This window comes from Chanodichthys erythropterus, chromosome 9 (genome assembly GCF_024489055.1).
Source record: "Chanodichthys erythropterus isolate Z2021 chromosome 9, ASM2448905v1, whole genome shotgun sequence".
NCBI lineage: Eukaryota > Metazoa > Chordata > Actinopteri > Cypriniformes > Xenocyprididae > Chanodichthys > Chanodichthys erythropterus.
The window spans coordinates 37,720,144-37,746,729 of NC_090229.1; the positions used below are offsets into that span (position 1 = coordinate 37,720,144).

Consider the following 26,586-nt stretch of genomic DNA (forward strand, 5'->3'; position numbering starts at 1 on the left):
GTTTGTAACTGAAAACAAGCCTTGTCAGATTGCATCGGCCGCTATTTTTTTCTTTTCTGCTCTTGTAGTGTGCGTTGCAGCTCCTTCAGGTTCTCCGACAAAAGCTCCACTTCATCCGAACGTCCGCTTAGCTTGGCGTCAAAGATATACGCCCGGATATTATCAATCTGTTGTAGCAGCAGCTCTTCCTCGATCGTGTCGTCAACTGCCGTGCCATCCTCATCGTCCTCTTCATCAAACGGATTGGTCGACGTAGCTGGAATTTCATCAGAAACCTCTTTAAAAGGGTTCCCGCCATCTTCGCACTCTTCATCTTCAAAGGGATTTCTAGGCGACTTCGCTTTACCTGTATCTGGATCTTCAGTTTCGTCATCCTCGTCCTCGAATGGGTTGTACTCTTTCTTTCCATTGGCCGTCTGAGAGTTTGTTGGTTTCTCCTCAACTGGAGAGAAGTGCTCCTCTTCGAAGGGGTTTCTGGCTGGTGGAGTCGGTGTATGTTTTTCTCTCTGTCTGTCCAAGGGAGGAGAGTTTCCTAACAGACGTGAGAAGGACTCAGGGCTTCCGATCAAACGTTCACCTTCCTCCTCTTCTCTCTTTTGGTCTCTTAAGTCTGAGGAGGTGATTTTAGTGTGGGCTCTGTGCTCCAGCTCTCTTTGCTGTAGATGTTCGATCTGGCTCTGCTGAAAGTCTGTCTCCTCGGCCAGCCTCTGTGAAAGCCGGATGGCTCGACTGGTCTGTTGAGCGTCAAACTCGTCCTGAAGCTGCCGCAGGTTCTCCTCCAGCATGGCCACTTCATCGGTGCGGTTGGCGGAGCGCGCCTGCCGTAAGAAAGACTCAATGTTTTTGATCTGCTGCAGCAGAGGGTCGTCCAGCTCCGAGCGAGTATGAAGAGAGTCTGATTGTGGCAGCCAGCCTGCAGCTTTGGTCACGCGTGGACCGGGAATATCCCCGTTTGCACTGAGGGTCGGCCGGTTCTTTTCATTTTCCAATCGACGTTTTTGTGACTCCAGGCCTGCCTAAGTGACGCAAGACAAGAACAGAGTTACAATAGGACTTTTATGTCAAACGTCACATAGACAGGAATTTTTTTTTACATTTTTTTTTATCGTTGGCATTATTTTCTTAAACATTTTTAGATATCAATCCGCAAATGAGATGAACATTGATTAAGCTCGCTAATTTGAAGGCATCTTAAAGGATTAGTTGACTTCAGAATTCAAATTTCCTGATAATTTACTCACCCCCATGTCATCCAAGATGTTCATGTCTTTCTTTCTTCAGTGGAAAAGAAATGAAGGTTTTTGAGGAAAACATTCCAGGATTTTTCTCCATATAGTGGACTTCACTGGGGTTCAACGGGTTGAAGGTCCAAATGTCAGTTTCAGTGCAGCTTCAAAGAGCTCTACATGATCCCAGACGAGGAATAAGAGTCTTATCTAGAGAAACCATCACTCATTTTCGAAGAAAAATAAAAACGATATACTTTTTAACCACAAATGCTCATCTTGCACTGCTCTGTGATGTCCACGCATTAAGTAATCACATTGAAAAGGTCAAGTGATGTAGGTGGAAGTACCGCGGTAGGAAAAAAAAAAAATCATTTTCTCGACCTACTTCAAAATTGTCCGACATTGTTTTACCTATATAGTAAAGGCCGTTTGATTTAGTCTTTGCACGTTCATTTTGTAAACACTGGATCAGTACTTCCGCCAACGTCATCATTCATGACCTTCCAACATGATTACGTAATGCGTGGCGCATCACAGAGCAGTGCAAGATGAGCATTTGTGGTTAAAAAGTATATCATTTTTTTTTTGTTTTTGAAAATGACCAATTGTTTCTCTAGATTAGACTCTTATTCCTCGTCTGGGATCATGTAGAGCTCTTTGAAGCTCCACTGAAACTGACATTTGGACCTTCAACCCGTTGAACCCCAGTGAAGTCCACTATATGGAGAAAAATCCTGGAATGTTTTCCTCAAAAACCTTAATTTCTTTTCGACTGAAGAAAGAAAGACATGAACATCTTGAATAACATGGAGGAGAGTAAATTATCAGGAAATATGAATTTTGAAGTCAACTAATCCTTTAGGTAAAAAGGCTCTTTAATTAATGAAGCACATACAAAAAACCTGAACCTGATGCAAAGCAACCTGTTTTGCATAACCCGTATATGACCCTCAAAATAATTAATGCACCAGACCAGCCTTTTATCCAGCTATTGCACCAGTGTTACTGTACAAGAATGAAAGTATCAATATTTATTGGAAATTCATACGTAGTGTACAGAATAATCAATCAGGCTCATCACTGATTCACTGATTCATTGAAATTGGATCATCTCATAGAAACCTGAATCTGACCAAAGCTGAGAAATATGTCGACACTTGTGGACTTTATAAATTATTTCTCCGTGCACATCTTTTTTTTAAAAAAAAATCATGTTCCTCATAATCTTAAATCAGAATATTTTCTCCTCCCTCTTGCAGCATGATGAGGGCGGGGCAACCTGTCACTCACATGAGATCCACCAATAGCAAACCACAACCATCCAATCAATTCCCCACAGACAAAATCAAGCCCTGCCTACATTTGTTCTTGTCCCAGAAACTTTTTCCCTCAGATATGTCACAAAAGAGAACAAAAGACTACCGCAACTTCTGTTTCATGCTGGCTTTAAAGTTTACCACAAAGAAAAACTGACCAGCAAACTGAATGATACCAGAAACAGAATATGATCATGTTGCTGTTCTTTCACCTGTCTCTCCTGCTGAGCTCTTTTCTCCAGCTCCTCTCTTCTCTTCTCTTTAAGCTCCTCGTGTTTCTCCTTGGTGGGGAGGGACGTCAGACCCAACAGTTTCTCCTATAGGATCATGTAAGAAAGCAAGTGTCGAATGTGAGCTTCTACCTGTATATACATTTGCACAAATACGTTTGTAAACCTGCAAAATGTTTAACATTTAAAAATATATATGAGGGATCATAAAAATTTAATTAGGTTTTTTTTTTCAGTACTGCCATAGCAAAGCTATTTCACATAACAAATGTCTTCACCAGACAAAATAATAGAATGTATACAAATGATCCATTTCAAAAAGATTTTGTCTTCTGGGAAATATGTAAACATCCTACTACCCTTCAGAATTCAAATAAGATGTTGTTCGCATCACCTGTATAAAGAGCGTAGCTGTGTAGCGCACCATCCTCTGCAGCTGCAGGGCTTTCGGGTGAGGCTGGACCTCCTCTTTCAGCCCGAGTGTGAGTATCTTCTTACTAATGCCAACAGAAACCCACAGCAATGCATTCTGAGAATCCTGATTTAGATATATCCATCACATCAGTCAGTATATGCGTCTTTAGTTTACCTCAGAACATCAATGAGCTCGTAGTATTTCTGTATCTCCATCCTCAGTCCAGCAGCATTCTCCAGACTATAGGTCGTCTCCCCGGCACTACAGAGGAGAAGAGAATAAATGATATATAAACACTGTATATATACACACATATATACAGTATAGACAAAACTATGGAGTCTGGCAATGTTTGGGATGTACCACCAGGCATTAAAAGCTCATTAAATAAGTTGAGGGCTTACTTGAGCGACTCTGCCATGCGAGTGTATTCTGGAGCCTTAGCTTCAACTTTCTCCATACACGTCCTTAACCTCTGCACAGCAAACACACACAATACTGTGGTGAAGTCTATGCTGTATATTAAGAGAGAAAATCACTAGACATATAGCTGCATGCGACAATCATCGGTCCAAGCACCCATGTGGGCGATTAGATAAATTATATATAAACCTAAAAAGGACTTAAAGGGACAGTTCACCCAAAAATGAAAATTATCCCATGATTTACTCATCCTCAAGCCATCCTAGGTGTATATGACTCTCTTCTTTCAGACAAACGCAATCAGAGATATATTTAAAAATATCCTGGCTCTTCCAAGCTTTATAATACTAGTGAATGGGGGGTGAGATTTTGAAGCCCGAAAAAATGAATCCATCCAATATAAAATAATCCATACGGCTCCAGGGGGTTAATAAAGGCCTTCTGAAGCGAAGTGATGGGTTTTTGTAAAAAAAAAAAATCCATATTTAAAAATTTTATTAACTATTATAAAGCTTGGAGTAGCCAGGATATTTTTAAATGTATCTCTGATTGTGTTTATCCGAAAGAAGATAGTCATATACACCTCAAATGACCTCAAATGGGATAATTTTTCATTTTTGGGAGAACTAACCTGTTAGGCCAGGATTCAGAAGAAACACGCATTCTGATTCCATCAGTCATGGTTGTGGAGTTATTACAGCACCATCTACTGGACGATGTTTCACAAAATTTGGTACAAATACTCATTTTTGCACGATGTATGAATGTGTCCATTTTCATAACAGGCCATTCAAATTTTAAGTTATTAGCTGTTGAAATTTGATGTTTTTTATGTAACCAAGTCATATTTAAGGATACGACATGACATCCACCAAAGAAGATTTATACAAATTTTTTTTCCAGTTGTAGCACCCCCTATAGGTGCAATTTTGGCACTCATTGGTGTGTGTTCTCAGGATGTCCTGTGGTCTGTGTGGTTCAAGTTTTATTAAAGGTGCCCTAGAATTAAAAATTGAATTTATCTTGGTATAGTTAAATAAAAGTTCAGTACATGGAAATGTCTCAAACTCCATTGTTTCCTCCTTCTTATGAAAATCTCATTTGTTTAAAAGACCTCCGAAGAACAGGCGAATCTCAACATAACACCGACTGTGACGTAACAGTCAGGATCATTAATATGTACACCCCCAATATTTGCATATGCCAGCTCATGTTCAAGGCGTTACACAAGGGCAGCCAGTATTAACGTCTGGATCTGTGCACAGCTGAATCATCAGACTAGGTAAGCAAGCAAGAACAACAGCGAAAAATGGCAGATGGAGCAATAATAACTGACATGATCCATGATATCATGATATTTTTAGTGATATTTGTAAATTGTCTCTAAATGTTTCATTAGCATGTTGCTAATGTACTGTTAAATGTGGTTAAAGTTACCATCGTTTCTTACTGTATTCACGGAGACAAGAGCCGTCGCTATTTTCATTATTAAACACTTGCAGTCTGTATAATTCATAAACACAACTTCATTCTTTATAAATCTCTCCAACAGTGTGTAATGTTAGCTTTAGCCACGGAGCATGAGATTTAAAGGGGCCTGAATCTGTGCATATTTAATGATGCCCCAAAAATTAATAAAAAAAAAAAAATGGGGTATTTTGAGCTGAAACTTCACAGACACATTCAGGAGACACCTTAGACTTATATTACATCTTTTAAAAAGACATTCTACGGCACCTTTAAGTTTGGACATTGCTTTCAGAAGTTATAGGGCAATTTGTGGAAAACGAGTGGCGCCAGACCATTTAATACACTTATATCTTCATAACGCTTTGACAAACAACCCTCTACGCACACAGTGACTATATAGTCAATGCCGATTCTATTGCCAGTGTGAGCGTAGAGGGTTGTTTGAGCAATAGATGCTATTTACAAAGTAATTGAAAATAGCAGTATTTGTTATCGCAGTAAAAAAATAGTAGTTATAACTAAAATGTGGTGGTGATGCTTGATATTGTTGGTGATTCAATGCTTAATAATAACAATATAAAACACTAAGGTCTTAGAGACTGTTGACCACATGAATATTAATCACATCTTTAACTCTGAAGTTTGTACCTCATAGAGTTTGACGATATCAGGTACGTGGTCTTTTTCCTCTAGTTTGCGCTGGTGCCGGAGGAGTGCGTCCATGCAGTGACGGCAACAGCGCACACGGTCCTCATCTTTCTCCTCCAACACAGAGGTGACAGACGAGATGCTGCTTATGGAGCCGCGGCGAAGAGTCTGCTGCACCACCGGGCCTGCGCTTCCTGGAGAGCCACTCTGGCCCGGAGCCCACAGCGCCTCCCTGGTTCCACTGGTTAATTTGTCTGAAAGCACATTACAGTACGTTCTTAAAATCTGACAGACCTGCTCAGGATGACCTACCAGCAGTTAGAAGTACTAACTGACTCAAGCAGTTGATCAATTAACTGGTGTCTAATGTGTCTGACACTTTGACTTGAAAGGTAGAGTCTTTTATTCTAAAGTCTAGTGATGTCTGATTTTGCTAACTATTTTGTTCCAGCCAGTTTGCAAAATGGATAGATGCAGTTCTCGAGTCACAAAACACTGAACTGAGAACAGTCTTAACTGCCTAAGTGGCCCACCACCACAGTCTAATCTGTCCTGCAACAGTTTCACAATAAATCAAAAATAAGTTTACTAATAATAACATAAAAGACCTCTTAACATTGTGTTTTGTGCATTGCTTTGGCAAAGCATCTGTCAATTGAAATATAGCTTAGTGCGCTAAAGGTTGCAATTTAAGTACAGTAAATAGTCAATATAGGGGAGTCTTAATTTATAGTCCTTTCCATTTAACCCTCTGGTGCTCTTTTGTAATTTTTGTCCAAAAAATTTCACATTTTAATTTTTAAAATGTTTTACTTCTTCAGAATGGTACACGTAGTGACTTTTGTGGCACTTGATATTTGAACAAATGAAAAGGTTACATGGTCCTAAAAATAGTCACACTTGTACTCCTCGAAAAATGAACGCCATAAAAATGAATGGGAATTTGTTTTTAAAATACAGAATTTTTGGGAGGTACAATCAACAGATCAGCCACAATGCAGAAAACTAGCAAACAGCAATGAAGGGGTTAATTGAAAAATATATATATATATATATATTAAAAAAAAAAAAAAAAAAAGGTCATATTTATTGCATCAATACTTGGTACCATAAAATTTCCTCAAAAAATTAAATAAACAAATTTTATTGAACAACAATATATTACATTAACTTTAAAGGGGGAAAAAATTCAATAAGGTGTTGTACCACTTTTGACTAAGAAGAGTATGAGTGTGTCCCTTAAACGAGGAGCACCAGAAGGTTTGATCATATCTAAACGTGTGTAACTCACATGCCAGTGGCAGGGGCACAAACTCTGTGCACTTTCTGCACATAATCGAACCACAGAGTCGGCAATGGTGGCGGCGGTTACGGATGTTGAATTTGCCCCCACAATCAGGGCAAAATGGCACATCCTGGTCATTCACCCATGATACCACTGATTTCTCAAGTGCTGAGAAAACAAAGAAGCATAGTAGTCACATTTTAACTTATTACTTAAGTGGTACAGAACACATTTTTGATCTTTTGTTCACATACATCTTATTTGCGCTGCATCCATGCTGGTTCTGTCAAAGGAGGTTAGCTGAAAATGAAAAGCAAAAGTAGTAATGTTAAACAACTTGATTAAATAGACAGTTCTATTTAAGATCTAACCCATTATCTGAATTTATCAGACTTTTAAAACTTAAGCCCAAAAAAATCTGCTTTATTTATGTGTATCCAGACACTTCTAGCTTTGCAAGCTCATGTGATCCAAAACACATTTCATGTATTCGTTGCATTTCCAGGTTTGGCACAAGGTGCAGTTGCATGAGCGTAAACTGAAATTACCATCTGACACGGCAAGTTTGAAGAGAATTTAGCCAAGCAAGTCAGTTAAGGTTAATAAAACTGTTATGTTTATAGCTAGCTTCCTGAAAAATCACATCCGGTTTAATGTTCCTTTAGGGCTTTTCACACTGCACTTAACCATGGGTTACTGTCATTCTAAACTCAGCTTTTAACTCCGTTATTATCATTCTTAACCCAGCTTTTAACACCGTGTCATTGTCCTCCTTAACCCAGCTTTTAACCCTGTGTTATTGTCGTTCTAAACTCAGCTTTTAACCCTGTGTTATTGTCGTTCTAAACTCAGCTTTTAACCCTGTGTTATTGTCATTCTAAACTCAGCTTTTAACCCTGTGTTATTGTCATTCTAAACCCAGCTTTTAACCCGGTGTTACTGTTGGTCTAAACCCATCTTTTAACTTTGGGTTACTGTCATTCTAAACCCAGCTTTTAACCCTGTGTTACTGCCATTCTAAACCTAGCTTTTAACCCCGAGTTACTGTCGTTCTAAACGCAGCTTTTAAGTAACCCCGGGTTATTGTCATTCTAAACCCAGCTTTTAACCCTGTGTTATTGTCATTCTTAACCCAGCTTTTAAGTAACCCCAAAGGGCTGTTTCATAAAACAAGATTAGAAAACAAGCCAGGCTTATTTTACTTAGACTTGTTGTCAGCGAAACAAACTTTCGCGAAGCGAAACTTTCTGTTTCATAAAACAAACTTAAATTAGTTCAAACTCAGTTACTCTGTCAGGCTAAGCTGAGCTCCTCTAACACTGACCAATAGGAACGCAATGATATTACAGCTGACTCTCTCACATACAATTATTTGACTTTATTAACATATATATATATATAAATTCAGGTTGATTAGGACACTTTTTCCGAGTCATTTCAATAGCAAAAAGTGTCCCCAGACAAAAATCAAGCCCCACCCTACATTTGGTCTTGTTCCAAAAGCCATTTCACTCAGATATACGGCACAACAGGGAAGAAAAGACTAACACAACTTCTGTTTCATGCTGCATTGCGGTGCCAAACGTGTGCAGTGTGAAACAACTCAGTGTTAGAATGTTACAGTTAGACGTTTAGAAAAAGACAACCAATCGCGTGCCTCCCATTAACCCAGGGTTAAGGAATGTACAGTGTGAAATGTCATTGTATGAATACACAGGATTATTTGTTAATATATGAGCAGTGTAAAATGTGAAGCCAGATAACCCAGGATTCTGTTAAAACAGGGTTTAGAATGACCCAGGGTTAACTAGTTCAAGTGTAAAAAGGTCTTTTGAGTACTGGGGTTTGTTACAGTAACATTAAAGTGCCCCTATTATGCTTTTTCAAATATTATCTTTCACGCAGTGTGTAATAGCTGTTTGTGAATATAAAAGCTTGACAAATAAAGTTTGAAGTGTTTCTGAGCTGCCTGAAACGAGTCGTCTGCAATTCCAGCCTCACCTCCTGTTACAAGCCTATGTAACAATAAAATTTGCATAATGTCAGCCTATGGTCTTCATTGGCTGCTTGTGAAAAAATATACTTCCAGTTGAGACTGGAAGAGTTTGCTGTTTTCAGGGCTGCAAATCCGTTTTACTGCAATTCCAAAGGATAAGGACTCACACTGGAATTAATACAGAAAATGAATACTGTTCGTATCACTGTGTATCATCAAGTGCTGAAGAAGAGCTGAAATTCAGATATGCTAATGAGCGTTTTGTTTCTGACACGCTGTAGGCGGTCTACCAATCACAGATCAGAGCAGAGAAGGCTCAAGGAAAGGCTGGGTTTAGAGAGAACCATTTTTCTTACGAACCGTTTTCAGACTCTTTTTGTAGGAGACTCCAAAATAAAATTAGGAACCTTCAAAGTAGCATAATAGGGGCACTTTAAACATGTTCAACAGAGCCTGCACTTGCAATGTGATGCTGGCAAAGCATTCGTGTCTGATTCTCTAAAGTACATCAACAATCACATGAGATGAAATTATTAGGAGGGCAATGCTCAAACATTCACCTTTTCCAGTCGTATAATGCATTTGTTGACCTCAATAACATAATGGTCGATTCTTGCAGCTCTTTGCTTCTTGAAAGAATCCAAGTGACTGCGGGTGGCTCCTATTTTAACAGAAGACATATTACAGTCTGACAATGACAGCTGATTGTAGTAAACACCCAATGATCCAGGAACAGCTTGAATGCGTGTACAGTTACACTACCGACATTTAACTGAACAGCACTGAAAGCAATGTGAATGGCTAAAGAGAATGTTATCCATCTGTCTTTGGCAGTAAGAGTCTTACCGAGCTCCTGCGGCTCCCACATGTACGGGTCCACTCCTCCGTAATAAAATGACTCATAGCTGCTGTCTGTCCGCTCATCTCCATCCCGCTTTAACAGCTTGTCTTTGGCTTTCTTTGCCTTTTGCACCAGGCCTGAGAAACAATGTGAAAAATACATCAATTCCTCCACTTACTAGGATGTAAACTAATGACATGTCCACATTTAGATGAATAGTACACAAAAAAAGCTGCCAAATTCAGGAACAACAAAAGCGACAATGCAAATACCAGTTACAAATTGTGAGCATTAATTTCATCAATTCGTTATCCCCAAAAACAACTGCTCCACTAATACAAACTCTGGAATTTGAGTTACTAATTTCTGTGCTCCGATAACATATTGCTCAATTTAACAGAAAACATAAATCATTTCACATTCACTACTCTTCCTCGTTGCAGACCGATGTCGATCTAAGTTACAAAGTGCTGTCTTCATCTTTCAAACGCATCTCCAATATTTATCCGTGTTTTATTATGCCTCTGGTCATGAAGCTTTTTAAATGGATGCAAAGGCTTTTTAGGTCGTGTTGAATCTGCCATTTCGGATCCAGTTTATGCTGCTTTCATGTCTGCAGCATGCTGTGTTTGCCCACCAACTAGGAACCCTGGGTGTCGAAAGACTAATGAGACAATTTACAGCTGTGGGATCACACAGGCCTTGGCTATTTATTGATGACAGAGTTTGGCCTTTGGGGAATCGTTTTTTTTAAAAATTAAAAAATAAGCATGACTTGTGCCCCTATTATGCTATTTTAAAGGTTCCTAATTTTGTTTCGGAGTCTCCTGCAGTAGGTTTACATGCATCTAAGGTCAAAAAACACTTTAATTTCTCATCATCTCTTTTCTCAGTGTCTGAAATGGTACGATCAAGGATTCAGTCTCTCTAAACTTTGGCTTTCTGAGAGTATGCTCTGCTCTGATTGGTCAGATGGCCCAGTCTTTAAAGGGGTGGTTCAATGCGATTTCACTTTTTTAACTTTAGTTAGTGTGTAATGTTGCTGCTTGGGCATAAACAGTATCTGCAAAGTTACAGCGCTGAAAGTTCAATGCAAACGGAGATATTGTCTTTTAAAGTTATGGCAGTTTATTGCCTACAAAAACGACTGGTTTGGACTACAACAAGCTTCTTCCCGGGTTGGTGACATCATAAACCCTGCAAAACACGCCCCCGGGAACACGCAGCAAAGTGGGCGAGGCCATGTGGCGCAGAATAATGGAAGCGGAAGAGTTGTGTACACCGGACGCGAGCGGCGCATCAAAAGATAATAGAACCCATTATAATCTGTGATATTTTCCACACTGGATGCGGTGCTGAAGACATCCTCCAGGATCTACACGAGTTCAGTGCTGGATTTGCACAAATGCTTTTACTGAAAGATGAAGCAGTTCCCACTTTAAAAGCAGAAGCTGCTGTTTATTGGCTTCAAACTGTTGATGTGTTTTATTGTTTGTACATGTCCGTTAAACATAGTTCTGTTGCTATTTTTTGGTTGCATCAAGGACATAAAGAGCAAGCCAGTTAGCTGTATTATAGTGCATACTTCAACAAACAAACACCAACAAACTTCTATATTCATACACAAACAGTTGTTCATGCTATAAATTAAACACTACCTTTACAAAAATGCGACTACTCAGTCATGTATTCAGCTACAGTAAAGCTTTAATCAGGATTAAACTGTATATTGAAAGCTAACAAACAGCAGTGACAGCATATCTAAACACTTTGACACAAATACTAAATGAAATACCATTCATAAACATCCTTTACAAGCCGCAATTGCTTTTAAATTCTGGCTCAATTTGATACAGAAATAATCATGCATACAATATAACTGAAGCGCACTTAACTGGTAACAAATGGGAAGGGGCGTGGCGTTTCTGGGTGCTTCAGCGAATCACGATGGCTCTGGATACACTGGGCCAGCTAACCAATCTGAGCACATTGCGTATTTCGGAGGGAGTGGCTTCATAGAAGCAGGAAGTCAAACGAGCCGTTCATATGACATATGAAAATACAGCGTTTTCAAAAAAACGAAGCATTAAGACATGTTAAACTGTGCCCCCAAAAACACAATTCAAGCCTAGAAAAAACAACACTAAACCACCCCTTTAAAACTTTGCAGACCGTTTATATTCACAAACAGCTTTATTACACATTACATGAAAATATCTGAAAATGCATAATAGGGGCACTTTAATAAACAAGGAAATCCCTAGAAAGGATAACAATATATGACATTATTTTTCCTCTGTTTTATAAAACATTATTAGCAAAATGAATTTGATAGTTTCACCATGTCTACACCAGACGTGAGCAGTGCAACGTAACAAAAGCAAACCGAACCCATTATAATCAGTGATGCTGTCTACACTGGATGCGAAACAGCATTCACAGGCCTCGTTCTATTTCTGATGTACTTCAAGCACTCGAGCTACTTCTGACACAAAGAACAAAAGGATTTGCAACCTGTACTCTGACTCATCAAACCCTTTTCAGTAAACATTTCTACTGGTCAATATGTCTTCTAAACTAAAGACTGACAAAATGCATTGAATCGGAGCACCCTGCAGCGTCGTCACACACACTTGAGTCACGCACATAAGAGGAGTTTGAGGTATGATAGCATAATATACTTCAGTTACAAATATGCAATATAAATTACCATACTTTTATTTAATATACACATTGTACACTGTGTTCCAAATTATTATGCAAGAGACAAATCAGTAAGATTTCTGTACAATAAACATTCAGAATTTAGTTTTTCTAAGAAAATGTTTGTTTGTTTGTTTATTTATCCATGTCTTTTTAGATAACTGGTATCAATCTCAGACAGCTGGCGGGTGATGATTTGGGCTGGAATACTGGGAAGTGAGATGGAGGGTATTAAAATTACTTTTGCAAGATATGTAGAGTTCATAACTGGCCATTTTCAGCTATGGTATAAAAAGAAGGATAGTGCCTTCTGAAATACAATGCACTATTCACTATCCCATGCTGCAAAAAAACACCACAGCAATAAAACTGTTTGAAAATGTATTTCTAAACCCACTGTAAATGTTTCTCTTTGTGAGGTTTGGTTAGGAGTGGCTGAAATGCATCTTTACGCACAACTGCCAGCCTGCATGGAGAGCTTCTTGAGACTCCAGAGACACCAAAAGCTTCAAATACCTGTTTGCTGCTCAACACTGGCTTTTTTAAAGCTGCCCTTTTAATACAATTATTTTTTTTGATAGGAACTTTCATTAATAAGTCTTTATCTGACCGAGTTCTGCTGTGCTCTAAATCACTCATTCGATAATCTCCATTCAGTTTCACACAATATTAGTTGTTTTCATGCCTTTTGCACAACATTGCACCATTTCATGCTTTTCATCTTCAGAAAGATCTTTCTTCCTCCCCATATTGCATGAGAACTGTGACTTGCTTAATAATGTGGAACAACATCTTTAAGTAGGGTTTCCCTAGATCTGGCAAATTATTTTGTCTGAGATTGATAGCAGTTATCTAAAAAGATATGGATAAATAAACAAACAAACATTTTCTTAGAAAAACTAAAATTTGAATGTTTATTGTACTGAAATCTTACTGATATGTCACCTGCAGAATAATTCGGAACGCAGTGTATATAATGCATCCATGTGTGTATAAATAAATATTAAACTATCATTAATTTAATTTATATAAATTGTCATTTGAAAGAGCTAAACTGAGTGAGTGATAAATGTCAGTTGTGATGTTTAATATGATATGGATTTAATAGATGTGTATTTTATGTAATTATGATACTTGCCCTGTAACAGTCATATCTTGTGCACTTTATACAGTGTAGGGTTACAAAATTCCAGGAATTTTCAAAGCTGAAAGCTTTCCATGGGAATTAATGGGAATAAACAGGGAATTTGCCAAATTGCAGGTTAGTCTATAACAGGGAATATAGCTGGAAAAAAAAAATCTTACAGCCTAATTTTGGTTAAAACGAGATTTAATGTAATTTCAATTAAATTTTTCCCCTGCACATTCCTCAATCACAGTCACACAGCACATGACTTACTGCAGGGCTATTGAGGCCACACCCCTGCATGCACTGTGCATTCCCCCAGTCCATAACATGCACTTTTGATCACAAATACAGAAAAAAACAGTAATATTGTGTAATATAACTACAATTTAAAATAACAGTTTTCTATTTTAATATACATTAAAATATAATTTATTCCTGTGATCAAAGCTGAATTTTCAGCATCATTACTCCAGTCTTCAGTGTCACATGATCCTTCAGAAATCATTCTGATATGCTAATTTAATAGTCAATTATCAGTGTTGGAAACAGTTGTGCTGCTTAATATTTTTTATAACCTGTGATACTTTTTTCAGGATTCATTGATGAATACAAATTTAAAGAAAAGCATTTATTTAAAATAGAAATATTTTGTAATATACACTACCATTATTATTAAATATACACTACTGATCAAAATGTTGGGGTCAGTAATTTTTTCTTTCTTTTTTTGAAAGAATTTAATACTTTTATTCAGCAACTATGTGTGGAATTGATAAAAACTGTTATTGTTAGAAAAGATTTCCATTTTGAATAAATGCTGTTCTTTTTTATTCATCAATGAATCCTGAAAGAAAATTCGTTTCCAAAAAAAAAATATGATGATAACGGAGTATCAAATCAGCATATTAAAATGATTTCTGAAGGATCATGTGACACTGAAATAAATAACACATAACAATTGCTGCAATAAAAATATATTTTACATATTTACTAAATTAAAATGAATTGAATGCGAAAAATAAATAACTGTTATTTCATGTTATGACCAAACAAAATATTATACATTTATATTCACCTAACTCCGCCCCATGACGCTTTGCGCAAATTATGGGAGTAACTTCCTTTAAGCTGTAAACAATCAGTGAAAGACTCGCTCTATGAACGCAATAATACATTTATTTTTAAACTGAGTACAATGAGATGACATTATACTCACCCTACAACCATCGAACATTAAAAGGACATTTAAAAGTGTAAAAGCATCAACAAGGTACTTTCTACAGACCATGAAAAAGCGTGATTCTTTCCACAGCAATAACAGACGAGGTAAATATAACTATAGTGATATATATCTGTATTATGTAATATACGTTGCCTTAATAAAAAATGTATATGAACTTCAGTATTGCGTGATACTATTTCACAGTGATTTCCATCATTTTTACAGATAATAAATTGTATTTGCCTGTGAAAACAATCCTGGAAAGAGACGTGAGGCTTTGATGAGAATACGAGAGATTCTTCATGCATTCCAGTGAATTATTAATGGGATATATCATAAATTATATCGGGAGAACAGACCACAAATGTGCAGTATCTGTTGCGATATATACTATTATAGCGGTAAGCAAAGAGACAAAAGAAAATAATCACGAGGATAGAAAGCAGCGACTGAAAATAGCTCTTGCCATAGATATTCTTGTTACGTTAAAATACCAAGCGTTACGTTATTCTTGTGATGTCTGAAAACAAAACATGAAAGAATATTAACAGCTCATTCAGTCAAACTGACGGAGAAGCTTTATTTGTTGGGCAACCTTATGATTTGAAACAATTCGTTTCAGTCTTTTTAAATGGAAGTTCCCCAAACCAGAAGTGCAACCCATCATTCGAAACGCAGTAGGCTAGTCAGGAATTTCCCAAAATTTCCAATTAATTCCCATAAATTTCTGTTAAGTTTCCAAATTGGAATATTTCCAAAATTCCCCAGGTTAAAGGGTTAGTTCACCCAAAAATGAAAATAATATAATTTATTACTCGCCTGTAAGACCTTCGTTCATCTTCAGAACACAAATTAAGATATTTTTTGATGAAATCCGATGCCTCAGTGAGGCCTGAGCAATGACATTTCCTCTCTCAAGATCCATTAATGTACTAAAAACATATTTAAATCAGTTCATGTGAGTACAGTGGTTCAATATTAATATTATAAAGCCAAGAGAATATTTTTGGTGCGGCAAAAAAAAAACAAAATAACGACTTATATAATGATGGCCGATTTCAAAACACTGCTTCAGGAAGCTTCGGAACGTTATGAATCTTTTGTGTCGAATCAGCTGTTTGGAGCGCCAAAGTCACGTGATTTCAGCAGTTTGGCGGTTTCACACCTAATCTGAATCATGATTCGACACAAAAGATTCATAACGCTCCGAAGCTTCATGAAACAGTGTTTTGAAATCGGCCATCACTATATAAGTCGTTATTTTGTTTTTTTGCCGCACCAAAAATATTCTTGTCGTTTTATAATATTAATATTGAACCAGTGTACTCACATGAACCGATTTAAATATGTTTTTAGTACATGAATGGATCTTGAGAGAGGAAATGATATTCAACAAAAATATCTTAATTTGTGTTCTGAAGATGAATTAAGGTCTTACAGGTGTGGAACGACATGAGGGTGAGTAATTAATGAAATTACTTTCATTTTTGGGTGAACTAACCCTTTAAGTTCCTGTGGAAAGTTTCCGGAAATGTTCCGCCCCTTTGCAACCCTAATACCGTGTACAAACCACATCCAGGACTAATTATACTCAATAAAGACACTAGCACCTCATTTTCACAGTGTTATTGCAGTTCTAAGTGGTGCATAAATTCGTAACGTGTTCTCTTATTCCCTTTCACCATTCGTCAATCTCACCTAAGATGGCATAAGTCCACTTATGATGGAATAAAACACACCTTGTTACACGTTTAACACAAGAGACACTCTATTCTTGTTGGTGAGTGAGAAATGGCAACCAATCTGCCTTAATTCCAACTTACTTTTCAGCTGGCCGCTGACGTGCCGGTTGTCTCCAGAGTGTTCCTCTTCATAATGGTCCTGTAGCTGGTAGAACGACTGAAGATCTTTCAGACAGAGTGGGCACAGGAAGCCCTCCTTCACCTCAGCTGACTCCTCTAATGATGGAGGGTACATGGAGGCCATAAGGTGGGTTTGGATGTGAGAGGCTGGATCCAACGCTTCTGAGATTACGCTGCACCTGTCTGACAGCACCGGCCACCCCAGACCCTCTCCATCACTCAAACAATACAAAAATATTAATATTACATAAACAACTGTGATATCTCAAGATAAAACATGTGTTATATAGAAAATTCAACCACTAATCTGGCAAAAATCAACTTAACATCATTTATAAAGAGGCAATTAATGACAACATCTACAGACCTATGGGCATTACTGGAGTAAATGATAGAGGGAATATGAATTTTCATAGGTTTGGAGTCATTCTTATTATCTACATGTTAACAAAAAAGACTACTTCGATGTTTAGCAGACCCATTGTTAGTGATTTAACAGCTTTCATTAGCTTAGCATCTCTCTTATGTGGATTTTTACATCAAACCCTTTTATCTCCGCAGAAGAAAGTATTTTTTCTTATTATTGTGAGTTAACTTGCATCGAATAAATAAATGTGCAATGTGTCCTCTATTGTAAACATCCATAGCAGTGTATAACAGTTTGTAAACAGGCCTAACACAAACACACTGACAGATGAAAAAGAAACACGTTCATCTACCTTATTCCTCAGCGACAAGCCTTCAGTCTATTTAACATCTTCTTAAGAGTCAATGCTTGGAGATATGAAGAATAAATGCGCTGTAAATGGAGAGTAAAGCGCTGATCGTACAGATGATCGTGTGACTCTCGGTTCACTAGGCGTGATCACAGGAACACTGAACTGCGCGTGCGCGTCACTTCAGCGTGTCAAAATAAAAGTCCGCTCTGAAATTAACAAAGGACAGAACATGCAGGTACTGACAGAACACAACACGTACAACTGAATGTTCTATTAAAAGCTTGTTACACCTTTATATGCCATGTATATGCCAACGCGAGTTCACCTAACAACATTCGATCTCATGTCAACGCAACACGCATGCGTGGTGGTGCTCTCGCGAACGCACGTTGGAGATTAATATTTTGTAGCCTAAATAAATTGATAAATTATGTTTTTTGTTTGTTTTTTTTCGCAAACTACGGAAGCCCTAAACGGCCATGGATTATTTTTTTCTATCTTGTTTTCTCGTTATCACGACTTATTTTATCGTGATCTCGAGATAACAAAAGAAGCGTGGTGAATTAAAGGGGCCGCAGCATGAATCGGTGCATAGTTAATGATGCCCCAAAATAGGCAGTTAAAAAAATAATTTAAAAAAATCTATGGGGTATATTGAGCTGAAACTTCACAGACACATTCAGGGGACACCTTAGACTTATATTACATCTTGTAAAAAATGTTCGATGCACTCTAAAAACTCCTGGGTTATTTCTTTAACCCATTTTCTGGGTTATTTGTGTTGGGTTAAAATTATGGATTATTTTTTCAGAGAGTAACCATTTTCTGGGTTATAGGGCTAATATTTTGACCCAATTCCTGGGTTGTTTAGGTTTCTGGGTTATTTTTCAAAGAGTAACCCATGTTCTGGGTTAACGCCCCTCTCCCTGCCCCCCGCTGTTGTTCTGGAATTTTCTCACAACAGTCGTTTGGAATAACCGTCACTTGAACTTGAACGCACTCGATCCGTTTTGGTCTGGGCTTCTTCGGTGCAACTTCGTCGCGTATTCAAGGTAAGCAAGTATTTTCAGTGTCAATGTAACGTAAAGTTTTCTGTGTCCATGTCCCCGTTGCTAGTTTAGCACCATTTGTAAAAAAATGACCATGGCTTACCGTGGTAATTCTGTGGTGAGCATGTAGCCGCCTGCGGATATCGCAACAACATCTAACTAGTTTAAAGTCCGTGTAAAGTCAAAATAAATGTGTGTTTTGAATTTGTCAGACTAAATAAGAAAGTGTTATTAACCACCCAGCCAAATTTGAATGATTAAAAATAACGATAAGTTCATGAAATTAGGTGTCAAAATGGTTGAAATGCTTTTTACACATAGTTGAGAAACGTGTGACCTATTTAATGTGTTTAGAAGGAAATGACAACTGTGCTGTACTTATCTCATTGTTATAATACTGGTAATAATACGATAGGTACGTGCAGCTAGTGGCGACTTCATGCCGCGTTAAGGGGGTTGAACACCGGACGAGAAGCGCCGCGCCGCGCCGCGTCTAGAACAACTCGAGGTATCGTGTACTTTCTCAGTTTATGGCCAGCAATATTGTTATGTTTTAGGACATTGTGGAATTAAGATAATGTCAGTATGTTATGAGTGTACTGTATAATTAAATACAACCGTTGCTGAGTATGCAGTCTGAACACTTTAAGTTACCGTTAACTGAATGGAGAATATCACCTGAAAATCCAATAACATCAGCAATTTGTATTCATGCAGCTGATTTCTGTAAATTAATGTAAAACTAACTTTATATTGCAGCACATGGTGAAGTCAGTATATACATTAACGACGATTTGAGACAAATAAGTGTAAATTTAATATAAATCTATGTAACATTACATAGCGCGCTGTGGCGCTGCAGGATTTTGAACAAGGTCCTGAACCGTTGCTGGGCGCCGCCGGTGTGTGTACACTCATAGAGAATAATGTGTTTGAATATAACGTTACGCTTCTCTTCCGGTGTGCGACCCCCTTTAGCCGTGGCTAGAGCGACGAGGCTACAGAATAACCAGCTGCGCTGTGCTTATCATATTATACAGTGCTGAGTAGTGAGAGTTAAAGAAGCGTGTCAAGTCTTCAAATTGTTGCTAACCTCTATTGTTTTCTCCAGGTCATTTTAAATGTACAGCTTTGTCGCTGATAAGCTAACTGAGTGGCGGATGTCTGAGCTGATAGAGAATTTTAGAGGTGAGCGTTTTACTCTTTAAAGGGATAGTTCACCCAATAATGAAAATGTGATGTTTATTTGCTTACCCCCAGGGCATCCAAGATGTAGGTGACTTTGTTTCTTCAGTCGAACACAAATGATGATTTTTAACTCCAACCGTTGCCGTCTGTCAGTCTTATAATGCGAGTGAATGGTCACACAATTTATAAGAGTCAAAAAATATACTTAGACAAATCCAAACTGAACCATGCGGCACGTGACGACACATTGATGTCCTAAGACACGAAACGATCGGTTTGTCTGAGAAACCACTATGTCAGTTGGACATAGTGGTGTTTTAGAGGTAAAAAATGATATAAATCATTTTCGGTTTCTTGCACAAACCGATCGTTTTGTGTCTAACTGTGTGTTCACACCGCCGGCGGCGAGAACGTCAAAGTGACAGGAAGTCATTAATTTTCAATAAGAGCACGGCGGCGAGCTCCGGCGAGAGCGGTGCGGCGCGGCGCGTTTTGGACGATGAGAGCGGCGAGGAGAGTTGAAATCAGGTTAACTTTATGGTAATGAGCTATGACGCGGTTCGGCGGCAACCAATCGGAATGTAGATGTCCTCGCTTGACAGGCTTCCGATTGGTTAACGCAACTTGTCATTTACTTTGACCCTCCCATCGGTTTGAACGAACAGTACAGCGTTGTTGGCAGGGCGGCCAAGGTGACTGTTGACGCTCTCGCCGGCGGCGGTGTGAACGCACGGTTAGGACATCAATGTGTCGTCACGATCCGCAGGGTTTAATTTGGACTTGTCTAAGCATATTTTTTGACTCTTATAAATTGTGTTACCATTCATTCGCATTATAAGACTGACAGACGGCAACGTTTGGAGTTAAAAATCATCATTTGTGTTCGACTGAAGAAACAAAGTCACCTACATCTTGGATGCCCTGGGGGTAAGCAGATAAACATCACATTTTCATTTTTGGGTGAACTATCCCTTTAACTGCCCTCATATCATCTCTCTATACCTAAATATTTTTCTTTAATATGGCTTAAATGTGTCAGTGCAAGATTTTGTGACAGTCACAACTTCTTCGACAGTGGGGAATGCATCTCTATAATAACCCTTATAGTTAAAAGATACTTGTGCCTTGTCTTTAAGCTGTTATGCATAATAATAGGCCAGATATTTACCTTCGCATTAATGTCATTATTACACTTGTTAATGAAAGAAAAGATGGACAGTATAGACTGTCATTCACACAAAATGGGTAGTGCTGCAAAAGAACCACATTAGTTAACTAGCAAATTGGGCCAGGTTTTTTTTTTGTTGTTGTTGTTGTTTTTAACAAAAAAACAAAAAACAGCATTCCCATAAAAGTGATTATTTGTTAGCTTGATAATCAGAGTGTCCGGTGAGTGGTTCACAATTGTCTCGACTTATTAACAATACTCATGTTGTCTTGTTTTCTGTCCTTCAGGTGAAGACAGAGATGAGGAGGCATTTCTTCTCTTAGATGAGGACACTATCAAAACTCTTGTCCCTCAAGTTCAATCCAGTTATTGAATGTTGTCAAATGTTTGAAAGAGAATGAGTTGTTTATTTTTCTATTTTTTCTAATGTCTAATGTTATTACAGTGTGACCTAAGATAAATAGGTCCAAGTGTGTAGAGTTTATGTAGAGTTTAATTTAATTTTAATGCAATAAAAATGTAAAAGTGCTTGAAGTGTGTAAGTGCCTGAAGTTTTATTTTCTGAAATAAGGCATACTGGCATAGTAACCCAAGTTAGGTTATTTTTGACCTTTGGTTAAAAAGGGACCTACTCATTTCTGGGTTATTTCAACCCAGATATTGGGGTTGTTCTTTTGACCCAGAAGTTGGGTTATATTAACTACAATTTTGGGTTATTTTAACCCAAAATTTGGGTCAGGTATTTGACCCAGAATTTGGGTCAAAAAGAATAACCCATTTTTCTGGGTTGAAATAACCCAGAAATTAGTTGGTCCCTTTTTAACCCAGGATTTGGGTCAAAAATAACCCATAATGGGTTATTTTTGACCCAGGAGTTTTTAGTGTGTGGCACCTTTAATGTCTGCTCTAAATTACACAAATGTGCCAACAGCTGGCAGTATATTACCAAATACAATTTCTTTGTAGGAAACTGTCATGATCACCAGTGAGAGTGCCCTATCAGCCACTAGAGGGCACTCCATCCCGGACTCTCATTTCCACCTGTTACATGGACTACAATTCCCACACACACTCACCGGACTCCTTATCCAATGTCATTACACCCAGCTGTATTGTATCATGTCATTAGTGTCTGTCTATTTATACTGAGTTGTTTCTTTCATTGGTTGTGGTTCATTGTTTAATGTCACGTGTTTTCTGATTCCCTGGTTGTCTGTTCTGTTTTTTCTTTGTGATGCACTTAACGTCACGTGACGTATATGCACGTGACGTCACCGTCGACCGTTACGACTGCGGTCACTCCCACTGAGTGGCGAAAGACTGAAGGGGCTCGCACACCGGCCGCTCAGCGCCGCGACACGTCTTTCAAACTAATTTCAAATTCGAACGCATTGTTTTCTATTGTTTTCTGAGACGTAGCTAGGCGCCGCGGACAGGTGCCGAATGTCGCGTACACTCATAGAAAACAAAGCGTTCGAATTTGAAAGACGTGGCGCGGCGCTGATCGCTTCGTGTCCGGTGAATGCTGCGTTAACCAGCATTGGTTTTCAGCGTGAATGTCGCGAAAAAAACACAAAACACATCCAAAACGGGAAAGAGCTTTGTGATTGACTGTACAAATAGATTTGGCACAAAAACTGCAGAACAGGGAAAAAAGCAAGTGGATCACTGTAATTCACAGAAACAGCTAGACCTCAGGCAGAGAAACATGGATTTGCAGTTATCATTTTGTGTCAAAATGTTGGATTTTGAGGTAAAATCATACCGTATTGTATTGTTATATTATGTTGACAATTCATCAATTAAATATTTACCATCTTATATTCTGCATAATTGGGTGTTTTTCAATAAACAACACTGACAAAACCTATATACTATAAAACTATTTATGTTTTAGGGCTGGACAATATGACGAAATAACATTGATATAAGTGAGTATGCGGATTTAAACCTACCAATATTGTAGTTATATAAAATATTCATAGGCAGATTTGCTTTAGGTATTTCCCAGCCGTCGAAATCAGGCACATATAAATGTCAGGAAACACGACTCCAGGCTGCATGTCAATATCTATGGATTAGGTTTATTTGACAAGTTGTAAGGAACACTTTCGAGTCCAACCTTTAGTGTAATTCGCGTTTTCGCAGTTTCCTCTATTAAATCCAGTCATGCAGCAGGTTCTTTTGCCACTCAGTCCAGCTGAGGGAGCGCGCTTTCGGCGGGAAAGTGATGTCGATGCATACCCTCTATAATTTTATGACACAAAATTTTGAAATGTAGGCTTAAATCAAACACATTTTAATTCAGATTCTGTGTATATATATATATATATATATATATATAAAACGGAAAACAAAAACAACGAAAAAAAAACAGCTGGCTGACCCCCCCCCCCGCCCCCGCCCCCCCCTGTTCCAACGTCTATGACTTGGATCTACCTTTTGTCTTTGTGTGTACCGTGACAGAACGAATCACCACTATGCAAGGATCCAGCGGCAGGAGACTCCGGTCATCAGTGGGGGCTGAGGAGGCTCAGGCCCTGTTGTCAACTCTTCGTCAGAGGAGAATGGGAGTGCGGGCATTTGTCCAGAAGTTCTGGTCACGGGCGGAGGGGTATAGTCTCTCTGATGCAGTCCTCAAGGACACAGTTAATAACTGTCTGAATGATCCTCTGCCGCAGTGTGAGATGGAGCTGGTGGGGAGGTTACATTTTTGGAATTTCGCCAGTTACCTGTATCTGCGTAGGGATGGGCAGATTCAGAGACCTCCAGTACCCGCTCCGGCCCGTGACTCCGCTCCAGTCCGTAAGCCCGCTCCAGCCAGTGAGTCCACTCCAGAGCCCGCTGCAGCCCGTGTGTCCTTTCCAAGGCCTGCTCCAGCCCATGAGGGTGTTCCAGCCCGTGAATCCGCTCCAGAGGCCTCAGAGGAGGTTGGCACTGAGTCTCCGCTTCACACTCGTAAGAGGAGAAGGAGGAAGGCTTTAGTTATCCCTCAAGGCCTGAAGGCCCTCCCAGAGCCCTCGCCAGCCCGTGAGCCCACTCCAGAGCCCTCGCCAGCCCGTGAGCCCACTCCAGCTCCGCATGCTCTCCATGTCAGTCCGGACATGGCCCAGAAGGTGGTTTTAACCTTTTATGTCTTGGCGGTCTTGCGTGCCTGGAGGATGCACACTGGTGTTGTTGACTCTGGATCAGGCGGCCAGTTCAAGGTCGCTGCCATCCATAAACAGCCCAATGCCATCCCGGAGCAGCCCAAGCCCGACCCCGCTGCCATCCCGGAGCAGCCCCAGGCCGAGCCCGCTGCCGTCACCGAGCTTTCCGCTCTCCCTGATACGGCCACGGAGGCCGTCACCGAGCTTTCCGCTCTCCCTGATACGGCCACGGAGGCCGTCACCGAGCTTTCCGCTCTCCCTGATACGGCCACGGAGCACCCTTGGCCAGCCTTGACGCCGCCGTCCAGGTCGTCTGCCCTGCTGCCGCAATCCAAGCCTTCTGCCCTGCCGCCTCTGCCCAGGCTACCTGAACCGTTGAGGCCCGCCTGGTCAGTTCCTCCAGCGCCACCCTGGCACTCAGCCAGGACTCTAGAACCGCTGGAACCAGCCTGGTCAGTTCCTCCAGCACCGCTCTGGCTATCAGTTGGGGACCCTGGATCTGGCCCGCCATCCCTCCCCCTGATCCTCCTCCTGTCCACCTCCCTCCTGAGTTTGTGTTTTTGTTTTGTTTTGTCTGGTGGAGCGTCTGGTAGAGGGGGGGGGTAATGTCATGATCACCAGTGAGAGTGCCCTATCAGCCACTAGAGGGCACTCTATCCCGGACTCTCATTTCCACCTGTTACATGGAATACAATTCCCAAACACACTCACCGGACTCCTTATCCAATGTCATTACACCCAGCTGTATTGTATCATGTCATTAGTGTCTGTCTATTTATACTGAGTTGTTTCTTTCCTTGGTTGTGGTTCGTTGTTTAATGTCACGCGTTTTCTGATTCCCCGGTTGTCTGTTCTGGTTTTTCTTTGTGTTATTTTGTACCTGTTTGTTTTGGACTGATTTCATGGACTTTGACCCTTGCCTGCTCTGTGGATTACGCTTTTGGATTACCCTTTAATAAATCTCTCTGCTGCACTTGGATCTACCTTTTTGTCTTCGTGTGTACCGTGACAGAAACAACCATAGACTGTAAAATTTGATACATGCATAGGTCTGTATCATGTGCTATGCCATATAATGTACTTCATGTAATAAGATTTAATTCCGTACGAAACTTCAAAAAGCAGTTCTTCTCTGCTGTGAAATAGTGGTGTATGTTACAATTTTTGCACATCACTTTGGGTGTTCCTGCACACCCAGGAACCTTGCCTCTTCCCTTCTTATAATACATTGTGGCCAATGTGAGGTATTGTCCAAAACATCCTCGAAATGTACCCTTTATCGCACAATGTTGCCCTGAGGCAACGAAAAGAAAAACTGAATATCTGAACATGCAAAATAAAAAACTTCATAAAACCTGACAAAAGGCTTCTCTACACTTTCATACACGCACACATATTTTTTTTTTATGTACAGTTCATGTCGTTTTAAATAAGATTACTAAAGCAAATAATATTGCCTTGTTCTCACACATGTGCTCCTGTGACCATGTGTCAGAACAGGGTGTCCCACCTTTAAATGGTGCTTGATATTGACTCCAACACCTTACTGAACTGTTCTTTGGTACTTTCTCAACCTTTCTAATTGGTTGTAATCATTTAAAAAAAAATTACTAAACATAGGGCTTAAGAAAACTTTCCGTTGCCTGAGGGCAATGCTGTGCTGTAGAGGGTTAATGATGCCTTTGCTAGCTTTCTGGGCCTCGAAAGTGTCGATTGCAGACTCAATGGAGGGACAGAAGTAAAGCTCTCAGATTTCGTCAGATGAATAAAAGTCTCACGGGTGTGGAACGACATGAGGGTGAGTAATTAATGACATAATTTTCATTTTTGGGTGAAATATCCCTTTAATACGAATTTTCCCGCCGAAACGCGCTCCCTCAGCTAGACTGAGTGGCAGAAGAACCTGCTGCATGACTGGATTTAATAGGGGAAACTGCGAAAACACGAGTAAAACAAACGATTACACTAAAGGTTGGGCTAGAAAGTGTTCCTTATAACATGTCAAAGAAACCTAATCCATGGATATTATTGACATGCAGGAGTCGTGTTTAATGACATTTATTTGTGCCAGATTTGATGCTGGGGAAATACATAAAGCAAATCTGCCTGTGAATATTTTATATAACTACAATATAGGTAGGTTTAAATCAGAGTAATCACTTATATCAATGTTATATCGTCATATTGTCCAGCCCTAAACTTTTATAGTTTTTGTCAGTGTTTATTTAAAAACACCCAATTATGCAGAATATAAGATGGTGAATATTTAATTGATGAGTTTTCAACACAGTATATAACAATACAATATATACGGTATGATTTTACCTCAAAATTCAACATTCTGACACAAAATTATAATTTTAAAACATGTTTCTCTGCTGGAGTCAAGCTGTTTCTGTGAATTGCAGTGATCCATTGCTTATTTTTTTCTGTAGCTTTCGACAGTCTTGTAAATATATACCTCAGGTTTTGTGTCAAAGCTATTTGTACAGTCAATCACAAAGCTCTTTCCCGTTTTGGATGTGTTTTGTGTGTTTTTCGCGA

The 26,586-nt window shown here is 39.3% G+C and overlaps 1 protein-coding gene and 1 long non-coding RNA gene across 3 annotated transcripts; one reads left to right on the forward strand and one right to left on the reverse strand.

Annotated features, from left to right (window-relative positions):
* Positions 1 to 41: 41 nt before the first annotated feature.
* On the reverse strand, positions 42 to 20,598 carry LOC137027378 (rabenosyn-5). 2 transcript variants are annotated; one of them, XM_067395525.1, is made up of 13 exons: positions 19,792 to 20,598; positions 17,489 to 17,694; positions 16,731 to 16,987; positions 9,859 to 9,990; positions 9,573 to 9,673; positions 7,271 to 7,316; positions 7,023 to 7,184; positions 5,732 to 5,985; positions 3,595 to 3,665; positions 3,365 to 3,451; positions 3,170 to 3,272; positions 2,758 to 2,862; positions 42 to 1,016 (listed from the first exon to the last, which is right to left on the reverse strand). In XM_067395525.1, exons 3-13 carry the CDS (start codon positions 16,891 to 16,893, stop codon positions 42 to 44), a joined length of 2,199 nt encoding a protein of 732 aa, XP_067251626.1. In that variant the 5' UTR covers positions 16,894 to 16,987; positions 17,489 to 17,694; positions 19,792 to 20,598. The 2 variants fall into 2 exon arrangements, with proteins under 2 accessions (XP_067251626.1, XP_067251627.1); XM_067395526.1 differs by lacking the exons at positions 16,731 to 16,987; positions 17,489 to 17,694; positions 19,792 to 20,598 and adding an exon at positions 11,749 to 12,389.
* On the forward strand, positions 18,421 to 21,485 carry LOC137027380 (uncharacterized). Its single transcript, XR_010896028.1, has 3 exons — positions 18,421 to 18,540; positions 19,649 to 19,725; positions 21,181 to 21,485. It is a non-coding gene; the product is annotated as an uncharacterized lncRNA (long non-coding RNA).
* Positions 21,486 to 26,586: the final 5,101 nt, after the last annotated feature.

What these genes read in the sequence shown, in the direction of transcription:
- LOC137027378 (XM_067395525.1), bottom strand. Translation starts at nt 16,893, where the DNA reads ATGGCCTCCATGTACCCTCCATCATTAGAGGAGTCAGCTGAGGTGAAG. An exon ending in ATATCGTCAAACTCTATGAG is followed by an intron (nt 3,666 to 5,731) that starts GTACAAACTTCA and finishes TTTGCTGTGCAG; the next exon opens with AGGTTAAGGACGTGTATGGA. An exon ending in CAGCTACGCTCTTTATACAG is followed by an intron (nt 2,863 to 3,169) that starts GTGATGCGAACA and finishes ATGATCCTATAG; the next exon opens with GAGAAACTGTTGGGTCTGAC.